This window comes from Mirounga angustirostris, unplaced genomic scaffold (genome assembly GCF_029215605.1).
Source record: "Mirounga angustirostris isolate CCGP_5_RB_7025 unplaced genomic scaffold, mMirAng1.0.hap1 SCAF_2, whole genome shotgun sequence".
Taxonomy (NCBI): domain Eukaryota; kingdom Metazoa; phylum Chordata; class Mammalia; order Carnivora; family Phocidae; genus Mirounga; species Mirounga angustirostris.
The window spans coordinates 89,958,344-89,970,614 of record NW_026991710.1 but is presented as its reverse complement, the minus strand read 5'-3'; the positions used below and the strand labels follow the sequence as shown (position 1 = coordinate 89,970,614).

Here is a 12,271-nt window from a genome sequence, read left to right as displayed (position 1 = left end):
GCTAGAGGTTTATCAAACTTTTTATCTTTTAAAAAATCTGCTTTTAATTCTATTGTATTTTTCTATTTTTTGTCTCTATTTCATTTATTTCTGTTCTAATCTTTGTTATTTCCTTCCTTCTACTAACATTGGGCTCTGTTCTTTTTGTAGTGCTTTTAGGTATAAAGTTAGATGGTTTATTTGACATTTCTCTTGTTTCTTTAGGTAGGCCTTTATTACTATGAACTTCCCTCTTCAAACTGTTTTTGCTGCATCCCATAGATTTTGGACTGTTTTGTGTCCATTTTCATTTGTGTCAAGGTGTTTTTTATTTTTTCTCCTTGATTTTTCACTGACCCATTGGCTGTTTAGTAACATGCTCTTTAACCTCCTTGTGTTTGTGTTTTTTCCAGTTTTCTTCTTGTAGTTGATTTCTAGTTTCATACTTACATGGTCAGAAGAGATGCTTGATATGATTTCTATCTTCTTGAATATATTAAGACTTGTTTTGTGGCCTAACATAGGATGCACTCTGGAGAACATCCCTATGTGCTTGAAAAGAACGTGTATTCTGTAGTTTTTAGATAAAATGTTCTGTATATATCTATTAAGTCCATCTAGTCTAATGTATCACTTAAGGCCAATATTTCCTTATTGATTTTCTGTCTGGTTGCTCTATCCATTGATGTAAGTGGTATATTAAAGTCCCCTACTATTCTTGTATTTCTGTATCTTCCTTTATGTATGTTAATACTTGCTTTATATATTTAGGTGCTCCTATGTTGGGTGCATAAATCATTATGAATGTTATATCCTTTTCTTGGATTTACCTTTTATCATTATGTAATGCTCTTCTTTATCTTTTTGTTATAGTCTTTGTTTTAAAGTCTATTTTACCTGTTGTGAGTATTGCTACACCAGCTTTCTTTTTGTTTCCATTTGCATGGAACATCTTTTTCCATCCCCTCATTTTCAGTCTGTGTGTGTCTTTAGATCTGAAATGAGTCTCTCATAGGCAGCATATAGATGAGTCTTGTTTTCAACCCATTCAGCCACTCTATGTCTTTCAACTGGTGCATTTAATTCATTTACATGTAATTATTGATAGGTATGTACTTATTGCCATTTTGTTAATTGTTTATTGGTTGTTTCTATGGTTCTTCTCTGTTCCTTTCTTATTCTCTGCATCTCTTCCATTGTGGCTTGATGGTTTTCTTTAGTTTTATGTTTGGGTTCTTTTGTTATTTTTTGTATATCTATTGTAGGTTTTTGGTTTGTGCTCACCGTGAGGCTCATATGTATTAACCTGAAGTCTCTCTCTCTTCCCATATATATACACACACACAGAGCTGATAGTCACTTAAGTTTGAACACATTCTAAAAGCAATACATTTTTTTACTCCTTCCTTCATATTTAAAATTTTTGATGTCTTAAATAAAAAGATGTATCTTTTTATGTGTATCCCTTAACTGCTTATTTTAGTTATAGTTGATTTTACTATTTTTGTCTTTTAACCTTCATATTAACTTTGCAAGTAGCCAATTTACTTTACTGTCTTTACTATATATTTACCTGTATCAGTAAGATTTTTTTTCTTTCGTATATTTTCTTATTTCTAGTTATGGCTTTCCCTCTAACATTTTTTGTAAGGCCAGTCTAGTGGTGATGAACTTCAGATTTTGCTTGTCTGGGAAATTCTTTATCTCTTCTTCAATCCTGAAGGATAATCTTGCCAAATATTGTAGTCTTGGTTGTAGCTTTTCCTTTTCAGCACTTTAAATATATCCTGCCACTCTCTTTTGGCCTGCAAAGTTTCTGCTGAAAAATCAGCTGATAGTCTTATGGGGCTTCCCTTGTTTGTAACTATTTGTTTTTCTCTTGCTGCTTTTAAGATTTTCTCTTTAAGGACACCTGGGTGGCTCAGTTGTTAAGCATCTGCCTTCGGCTCAGGTCATGATCCCAGGGTCCTGGGATTGAGCCCCACATCGGGCTCCCTGCTCAGTGGGAAGACTGCTTCTCCCTCTCCCACTCCCCTGTTTGTGTTCCTTCTCTCGCTGTGTCTCTCTCTGTCAAATAAATAAATAAAATCTTTAAAAAAAAAAAAAGATTTTATCTTTAACTTTTGCCATTTTAATTATAATGTGCCTTGGTATGAATCTCTTTGGGTTCATCTTGTTTTGGGACTCTCTGTGCTTCCTGGACCTGCATGTCTGTTTCCTTCCCCAGGTTAAGAAAGTTTTCAACTATTATTTCTTCAAATAAATTTTCTGCCCACCTCTATTTCTCTTCTCCTCTGTGGACCCCTAAAATGTGAATGTTAGTGTACTTGATGTCCAAAGATCCCTTAAACTACACTTTTTAAATTTTTTTTTTTCTTTTTGCTGTTCTGCTTGGGTAATTTCCACTATTCTGTCTTCCAGATCACTGATCTGTTCTTATGGATCATCTAATCTGCTATTGATTTCCTCTAGAGTATTTTTTAGTTCAGTTATTGTATTCTTCAGCTCTGTGACTTCTTTTTGGTTCTTTCATATTTTTCAACTCTTTGTTGAAGTTTTCACTCTGTTCTTCCATTCTTCTCCCAAGTTCAGTGAGCATCTTTATGACCACTATTTTGAACTATTTATCAGTAAATTACTTACTTCCATTTCATTAGGGTTTTTTTTTTAAGCCCTGGGGTTTTATCTTGTTTGTTCTTTTATTTGGAACATATTCCTCTGTCTCCTGATTTTGTTTGAATTTTTCTGTTTCTGTGAATTAGGCAGAACTGCTACCTTTCCCAGTCTTGAAGGAGTGGTCTTGTGTAGGTGCTTCCCTGTGAAGACTGTGTGTGCTGGAGGTTTTGGTTGACTGCCCAAAGATGGAGCAGGCATGGGCCAGGGGGTCTTAGGGCATGCTGCACTGGGGCCACCCTACAGGAACAGCTGGAACTGGAGTGGGCATGGGTCTGGGGGTCCCACGGTGCTCCATGCTGGAACCACCTGGCTGGAGAGCTGGAGCTGGAACAGGCCTGGGTTGGCAGGTTCCAGGGTGCTCTGCACCAGGGCCACTATGGCAGGATAACTGGAGTGGGGCAGGCAGGCTGGCCCCTCCATATAGGGGCTGCCCTGGTGGGATGGCTGGAGCTGAAGCAGGTGCAGGCTGGAGGTGTCCTGGAGTACTTTCCACCTGGGCCTCCTTGGTGTGATGGCTGGAGATATATTGGGCACAAACATGGGGTATCTGGGTGTGCCTGTACTGGGGCAGCCTCAGTGAGATAGCTGGAGATGGGATGGGTGCAGGCAGGGGCCCATATAAAGGGAATGGCTGGAGCTGTGAGGGCTAGGAATCTGGGGTCACTGAGGCTGTAGGCCAGCCAGAGTGTCTGGTCCCTGCTCCCCTCTGTGCTATCAGGGTGGAGGGGAAACAGATAATGGCACTCACCAGCACCTCCAGGTCATCTAATCAAGTCTGGAGTTCCCATCATTACCATGTCTCTGCCTCTCCTACCATTCTCTATGTGGTCCCTCTGTTGTTGTTGTGCAGAAGCTGTTCAATTAGCCTCCTGTTCTTCTTCAGGAGGTATTGCTCTATATGTAGGTATAGATTTGGTGTGTCCATGGGATAAGGTGAGTTTAGGGTGAGTTCCTACACTGCCATCATGGACCACCACTCTCAGTAGTCTTAATCTATGTTGTTTCTACTTTTTTAATGCATATTCTCATGAATTTTGGTGGGAGGAAGGGCCCACTTCTCCCTTAGAGAGGCTGAAAATGTCAGACACTTGCTTTGCCAGGCTTGTTTGCTTCTAGAGTATCTAAACAACATTGGCCCATTAAGCTCCATATGATCTGACCCCTAATTACCTTTGCCAATTTCATCTTGCCCCACAGCTTCAACTCTTGCTGTCTGCTCTATCTGCTCTGGACTTCTTTCAGCTACTCATGTGCACCTTGCTCCCTGTTGCAGAGAGACCTTCATATGTTATTTCTCATGCCTGAAATGATTTCTCCTACCCTGTTTCTCTAGTTAGTGCTACTCTTTATTCAGATCTTAGCTCCATCTTCACTTCCTCAGAGAATCTGCCCTGACTCCCTTAAGTCAAAGCCTTCTTGATAAGTTCTCAGAACCCCATGTGCTGTTCATTCTTCTTGCTTTAGAATATATATCTTCATTATTGTCATTACCCATTTAATACTGCAGCTTTACTTAGATCCTGAGCTCCATGAAGGCAGGAACGATTTCTGATTTGGTTCATTTCAGTATCCCAGTGGCTAGTACAGTGCCTGGTAATAGTAGGTGCACACTAAGTATTTGTTAGTAAATGGAATGAATAGACAGAGTTAACCTTTAAACAATATTCATGACCTCTGATCCTAAAAAAACAACCAAAATTAATATGGTGCACAGCATTCTTGGAATATTAAATATAAATGAAAGCATCCTGAACACCTCCTTGGCTCCTAGAACAACACTGTTTAAATGTTAGGTGATTACCTGAGATAATGATGGTAAATGCCAATTTGCTGGAAACCATGAGGTGAAAATTAGTATGAAAATTGAGTGAAGCATAAGAACAAGCAATATTTAGCTCATTAACCATTTAAACTAAATTTTAAAACAGCGAATATATGCCAGGTACAATACTAGATGCAGGCATCTAGCCACAGATGAATTAGATCCCATCTTTGACCTCCAGTAGCACAATCCAACAGGAAGAAAAGCTTGTGAGCAAATAAATACAATGCAATGTTAAGATGAAATCAGTTTTAAACACAGGATAATGACTGCTATGGTTTTCATCCTAAGAACCTCTGGGTTTGGCAGAGTAATGAGAATGTATGTCCTGATTTCCCCATTTCCTCAACCACATTTCTGGCTACATGCTTTCTGGTCTCTGCTTGAACACCTTCAGTGATGGTGCTCTCACTCCAGAGGCAGCCAACTCATTCCACTTCTGGGCACCTCTGGTTATTAGTGAGTTCTTTATGTCCCTGATATGGAGCAGTTAGATGGATTATTCCTCTCTTCATTTACCCACTGACTTTAATTCTACCCCATAAATTTAATCACACTGCTTCATGACCGCAAGAATTTTTTAAAAATCTGGAAAAAGGAAGAAAGTCCTTTAAAAGGGAAGATATAAAGATAAAGCATCAGATGTTCATGTTTATAGTTGGTATTTTTCCTCAATATATCTTATCTCCCTTTTCCTTTCTGTTATAGCATGAGTAAAATATACCATTACCAAATATGGGCATCATTTCTAGATTCGTTAAGACCTGACATCGACGTAATTGTTCACTTGGCAAATAAAATTATTATTCATGAAAAGTACAATGGAACCACCTATGAAAATGACATAGCTTTGATTGAATTGAAAAAACACTCAAACCGAAAAGAATGTGACCTGCCTAATTCCATCCCTGCCTGTGTCCCCTGGTCTTCATATCTATTTCAACCTAACGACAAATGCATTGTTTCTGGCTGGGGTCGAGAAAAAGGTATATGTTTTAAAATTTTTGATCAGAATCCAGGGGTTGAAATAAATGGGAATAGAAATGGATAGGAGCTAATTTCCTAGTACTCAGGGAGAAACATAGCAGCAAATCCAGAAAAATGAGCATTCAGCCAGGGCTAGCTTCATGGATGTGAGACCTGTGCAGTTGCCCAGCATCCCAGGCTCCAAAGGGCCCCTTGCTTAGTGTACAGCTCTGCTGTCATCATCATGAAATTCTTAATAATTTTTGCAGCAGCCCCCACCTCACGTTTTATTTTTCACTGGGCCCTGAAAATTATGTAGCTGATCCTGATCCAGAGTTTCAAAGGACACCTACACTCTGTGATCTTGAAGCATACATTGAGGGGTAAACATTTACAAAAAAAAAAAAAAAAAGTAGACTGACGTGGGACGTATATAGCATGAACTTTCTGGATTTGTTAGAGAGACATGGATGGAAGATAAAGTGGTTTCCAAAGGAATAGTCAAAGTATGAGTGAGTCATTAATCCCACAACCCTGTGCTCTCTCCTCCACTCCCCCATTCTCCTTGCCTCACCCTCCCCATCACATCCCACAAAGAGGAAGAAAACATAAAGAATTATTTTTTGAGCTTCTAAGAAGACTTGAGGTGAACATTTGTATGAATAAGCTATGTAGACACTTAGAGACAAATTATTAGAAAAACTGGCTAAATAAGAAGTTAGATTAGAATTAAATTAGTCAATGCTTTTTCCCTTATCTTGAAGAGTTAGCTTTGAAATTTAGCTTCCTTTTGACCTCCTACATACTCTTTGTAAATAACTTCACTACATTGGTCTTATAGACTCATACTCCAACACATTACTTAAAATTGCTACATGGAAAAGCATAAAATATGTGTATAAATTAACCAAGACTAAATTTTATTAGTAATTAGTTTATCCAGAAGGCATATGTCCTTACATTTGTTCCTTTAAAAAAAAAAAAAGCTTTTATTATGTACATTTACAAGTATACAGAAGAGTAGAGACAAGAGTATAATAAACCTACTTATTCATCACCCAGTTTCCAGTTATCAGCACTCTACCATTCTTGTTTTATCTCTCTGAATCAATCACAAGCTCAATAGGATAATTAGGAAGGGTTATTTATAAAGGGATTAATTACAGGGATGTGGATAGGGGTCAGGGAGCCACAAGGGCCATGCAGCAACCTGGGACCAACAGTACCAGAACAGCCTCTCTTAGGTGCAAAGATGTGAAAGGAAGAAGTTACCAAGAGAAAGAACCTCAGGTAGAGCAGGCTGCCTTGAGAGAAGCAATGACTTTGGATCGAAGGTTATAGCCAACCCCAATCTCCTTATCCTCTCTCCTTACCCTCCCTTCTTCTGCTGGGGTTTTTTATTGAAAACCAGAGGCTAAGAGATTCCTATTGAGGCAGTCCCTCAGATCAGGCTCTTTGGGCAGGATGCAGGGCACTGAAGGGTGGAGAGTGGATCTGAAGGACAATTGGGAGCTATTGAACATATTCCCTCTACCCCACACATTTTTTTCCTGGAGCATATTAAATCAAACCCAGATATAAAGTGATTTCATCCATGAATATTCCAGTAGATATCTTTACCAGGTAGGGACTTAAAAGAACAAAAATGAAAGCAAAAACACACCACCATTCATACACAACAAAATGAAAGTGATCCCATAATAATATCTAATAACCATCCCATGTTTAATATTCCTCAATTACTTACAAAGTATTTTTACAATCAGGGTTATTTCCATTGGGATCCAAAATCTGCACATTGCATTTGGTGGCTATTTTTCTTAAGTCTCTTTTAATCTTGAACAGTTACCCATTCCTTTCATTTAAAATGTATTTATTAAAGAAACTGGGTCATTCTTATTTTGGAATTTTCACACCTTGAATTTGGATGATTGTATCCTTGATGTGGCATTTCACATATTCTTCTATTCCATGTATTTCCTATAAACTGGTACATATGTTCTTATGCATTGTTTTACTTATTAATCAAATATAGTTTAACACATTTTTTGAGCCCTTACTATGCTTGCAAGATAATAATGCTAAGTGCTAGGATTTCCCTGATGAATAATATGTACCAGGTCAACAAGGAGTATAGAGGCTACAGATCTCAAGGGACTTAGAGTACAGAGGAGCCATCAGACGTGGATGCCACTGTCAGACAGCAGAATGTGACAGATGCCTCAAGAAATACACAAAACAACGGGGTGCTTGGGTGGCTTAGTCGGTTAAGCATCCAACTCTTGATTGTGGCTCAGGTCAAGATCTCGGGGTTGTGGGATCAAGCCCCACATCAAGCTCCATTCTGAGCATGGAGCCTGCTTGAGATTTTCTCTCCTTCTCCCTCTGCCCCTCCCCACTCACACTCTCCCTTTAAAAAAGAAAAAAAAGAAGTATACAAAACAAGAGTTCAGGAGAGGGAGTAATCTGAGCCATTAAAAACTGTTCACACGGTGGGCACCTGGGTGGCTCAGTTGTTAAGCGTCTGCCTTCGGCTCAAGTCATGATCCCAGGGCCCTGAGATTGAGCCCCGCATCGGGCTCCCTGCTCAGCGGGGAAGCCTGCTTCTCCCTCTCCCACTCCCCCTGCTTGTGTTCCCTCTCTCGCTCTGTCTCTCTCTGTCAAATAAATAAATAAAATCTTAAATTAAAAAAAAAAGAAAAGACTGTCTTAAAAAAAAAAAATTGTTCACATGGTACAGGAGTTCCCAGTTTTTAAACACTTCTCCTGAGTTAGAAGGAATAATAAATTACTAATTAAAGAAAAAAAAAAAGCTCTTAACCTGAAGATAGCATCTTAAAACTAACTTGAAGTAAGACATGAAGGAGAAAAAAAGAAACTCTTTCCTAATTTGCCCTATACTTGGGTGGATTTTTGTCTCCCCCTGCTTCTCAGAAGAGAATAGTATTAGTTTCACAGTTTATTACATACCCGCTACAGTGCTAGGGTCCGTGGAGGTGTCCTCTCAAGATATCCAGAAGCCTCTGTCCCCTGATAGTTTATACATTAAGTTAGGGGGTGAGTCATTTGGCCTAAGTTGTTTAGTGTATAATTGGATTATGGAGTTCATGGATGAATAAATTACATGAATATTTATTAAGCAACTACTTTGTGCTAGCATGAGGCTGGGTGCTAGCATAGCAATCCATCAATCAGGTCCAGTCCTTGCTCTCCTAGAGCATAAAAATTGCTGAAAGCTTGAGGAAAAGGAGGAGGGGAGATGGGGCAAAGACTCACTCCTTACACCCAAGACATCTCACCCCATATTCTTAAGTTTTTCTTATCTTCCTGGACTGTCAATCAGCAACAGTATCTGCCCCTTCTCTCTCCTTAGATGAAAAACATTCAAGCCCCACATCTCTAACTCAGATGAAAAGGAAATCCTAAATCCTCTTTCAAATCACTTAGGAAATGAACTTCTTCAGACACACAAAAACATACACACTGATAACTTCATATACATTTTCTCCATTTAACTTCTTATATTAGAAGGCCATTTTCACTCTAACCAGCACTTTCCAGGAAATCCGGGATGTAAGATGATAGGAGCTATTCATGTGAGAAAATGTTGATCACTGACTCCTACCCAGCTCCCACGCTGGACTCAGCAATCAAAGGGGAGGGAGTTTATCTTGTTCAGCTCAGAGCATCCAGGTCTTTGTGATAATGGGAACGACTTCAGGCATGTGTTCAGGAATGCCCCTTAACTTTTTTTTTTTAAAGAGTCTATTTATTTGCCCCTTAACTATTTTTAGAAAGACAGTTGGAGAAACTGGACATAGGAGCAGTGTGTGATTAAATATGTTAATGAACTCTCCTCAAAAGTTGATATATGTGTTAAGGAATATATATAATCTTCTCTATGCCTCGTGGTTTACTAAATGATGAGAGTATTTATTTAGATTTCTCATTGGTGACTTCTAAATGTCTGTTCTCTCCCTTTGCTAGATAACCAAAAAGTCAGTTTACTTAAGTGGGGTGAAGTTAGCCTAATCAGCAACTGCTCCAGGTTTTATCCGGGTCGCTATTTTGAAAAAGAAATGGACTGTGCAGGTAAGCATGGAGTGGTTTCCCTAAGATCTATACCTATACCCCCTACCAAACATCTCCCCTCCTCTCCAAATCCGCCTCCTTGCTCTGGGCCCTGGGCCCTTTCATCGGGCCTCCTGGCTGGGGCTTCCCTAGCCCTTCACTCAATCCCTTATGCTAATAGGAAGAGGAAGAATCTTCCTTACACCACCGCCACCATATAGAAAGGTGCCTAAAAGCACAGACTCTGGAACCAGGCTGCCTGGGCTTATATCCCCATTTTTACCAGTTACGACTCACATGGCCTTGAGCAGGCTTCCGCATCTGCAAAATTGGGGATCTTCATAAATGAGGAAACTGAGATGCAGAGCAGTTACATAATTTGCCCAAAGTCTTATAAGAAGTGGCAGATCCAGGATCAAAACCCAACCTTTTTCTGAATAAAATCTGAATGATCTCATTTCAGATGTGTCCGCTTGGAAGTAAATCCTCCCTCCCCAGCAATCCCATGGCACTTTTGATGACCCTGCCACCACCTCCTTTACTATCAGAGTGGCCCTAGTGCCCCTACCCAATGTTGCAAGCTTGCAGGGTTCTTGTCTCACAGAAAGGAGGAAGGGATCTCGCGGACACAAAAGGGTGAAGTGAAGTGAAAGTTAAGTGAAGGTGAGAGCAGAAAGGAAAGAAGAAGCTCTCTAGAGTGAGAGGGGTCCCAAATGGGTTGCCACGGAGAGCTTTCAGTGGCGGTCTTTAATTGAGAACTGACTGGGAAGCTTGTGGCCTTGAGATTTTTGTGTCTTGGTTTGTTGCTTTATCTCTTGTTTCGCTCTGTCTCAGCATCTCCACCTACCCGGAATAGTTCCAGAGCTGAGTCAGGGGAGTCAGGGGCCTCCTATCTCTCCTGCCTAGAACTTAACCCCTTCCCTATTCATGGGACAGAACCCGTGGGCAGAAAGAGCTGTACTGAGATTGTGAGGAATGACTGATTGTTTACTTTTTAATTAGTGGGGGTGAGGGATAGCACCAGTCTCCAAGGAATCTGGAAGCAAGGCTTTCAGGACCTTGAGGGGCCGCTCCTGCCAAGATGAAGTTACCTTTAAACATTAAGGCACTGAGGTGGCCACACTTTCCTTGAGGAAGGTCACCGTCTTCATGTTTCAGGTTATCTGTCAGTGGGTGGCAAACTGTAAGGAGACTTTAATTTAAGCTACATTTCTTTTGCCTTTGTTTCCCACATCGCTAACAACAGTTACACAGCTACAACTCAGTTCCTACTTTTGGTGGTGACACAAAGGCAGGGAACCAGCCAGGGTAATGCATTTAGGATGCTTTATTAAAACCACTTCTAAATAGTGTATTCCAGAAAAGGCAAAGTAATTGACATCCTATAACTTTTGGGATCAGTGATTTAAAAAAACCTTAGAAAGTCCTAAGAGTGAGAAGAAAGCAAACAGACAATTCCCTGTGCCCTCCCTTCTTAAATGGAGTTCAGGATGACAGAGGACAAAAGGGGAGACTAGCACAAAACCTACCAGGAGGCAATTATCACAGTTAAGAGGGAAAGCTCGAAGGGTTCTGCCTGCCTGAATTCAAGTCCAGCCTGCCACTTAGTAGCTGTATGGCCTTGGACAAATTAGTTAACCTCCCTGGGCCTTACTTGTCTCATCTGAAAATAAGGATAATAATGATACTTATCTCATTAGGGGTGTGGTTTAGGATCAAAACAATGACTGTCTAATGCATATTAAGCACTCAATAAGCACGAAGTATTTCTATTATTTCCCCACTGAGTATTGGATGCTACTTTCAGATTGCAATCTCATCAGAGTATACACTTGCATAAAACAGAGGAAGCACGGGAAGCCCTCACTAAATATGGAGAATAAGCAGAAGACAAAGTGTTTCCCAACCTGCATCTCTCCACCTCTATGGGCCCAGAGGGGTGTGAGGGAGAGTACACGTTATTCCCCGTTAGCAAAGTGTAAGAAAGCCAAAGTTGGTACACACATTGACGGAGGAGACAGGAAGTCGGCTTGGCAGCCTCGACAAATGGAAGTATGTGTGTGATTTTCTTTTTCCTTTGTCTTTTTCAGGTACAGATGATGGTTCCATCGACGCCTGTAAAGGGGACTCTGGAGGCCCCTTAGTCTGTAAGGATGTCAACAATGTGACTTATGTTTGGGGTGTTGTGAGTTGGGGTGAAAACTGCGGAAGACCAGAGTACCCAGGTGTTTACACAAAAGTGGCCAATTATTTTGACTGGATTAGCCATTATGTGGGAAGGTCTCTTATTTCTCAGTACAATGTATAAAATTGTGATCTCTCTCTTCTGCTCTTTTTCTCTTGGGAGTTGGATTTTAGTTGAAATGATACTGCATAATTAGTACTTCTCTAGGAAAAAAATAATAAAGCACATTTTATTGGATATTTTTAAAGGTCTCTACAAAGCTTCTTCCATATTGGAACTTTGCTGTATAATTATCGAAGAAATATTTTAGTCGGGCATACATACTTTATTTATTAGAAAATGTGATTAAGTTATCTCTTTATACAGGAAGGATATATTGACTATACCAAAGGCTTTGCCAGTTGAATGACACTGGATTCACATAAGCCTGCATTCAAACCCCAATTCTACCATCTACTAATTACTTGGCCCTGGGCAATTTATTATCTTCTTTGTGTCTCATTTTCTACCTTTAAAATGGAAACTAGAATTTTGAAAAAATGAAACCACATACTAAATGAAATGCTTGCATA

At 39.9% G+C, this 12,271-nt stretch overlaps 1 protein-coding gene across 5 annotated transcripts in view; it reads left to right on the top strand.

Moving 5' to 3' along the window:
- CFI (complement factor I) overlaps positions 1-11,938 on the top strand; it is a 57,043-nt gene extending 45,105 nt beyond the window's left edge. For all 5 annotated transcript variants that reach the window (XM_054508774.2, XM_054508773.2, XM_045880597.3 and 2 more), the window contains 3 exons: positions 5,186-5,463; positions 9,431-9,535; positions 11,605-11,938. In XM_054508774.2, coding sequence (XP_054364749.1) covers positions 5,186-5,463; positions 9,431-9,535; positions 11,605-11,822 — 601 coding nt within the window. In that variant the 3' untranslated portion in view covers positions 11,823-11,938. The remainder of the gene's footprint in view (positions 1-5,185; positions 5,464-9,430; positions 9,536-11,604) is intronic.
- The last annotated feature ends 333 nt before the right edge of the window (positions 11,939-12,271 follow it).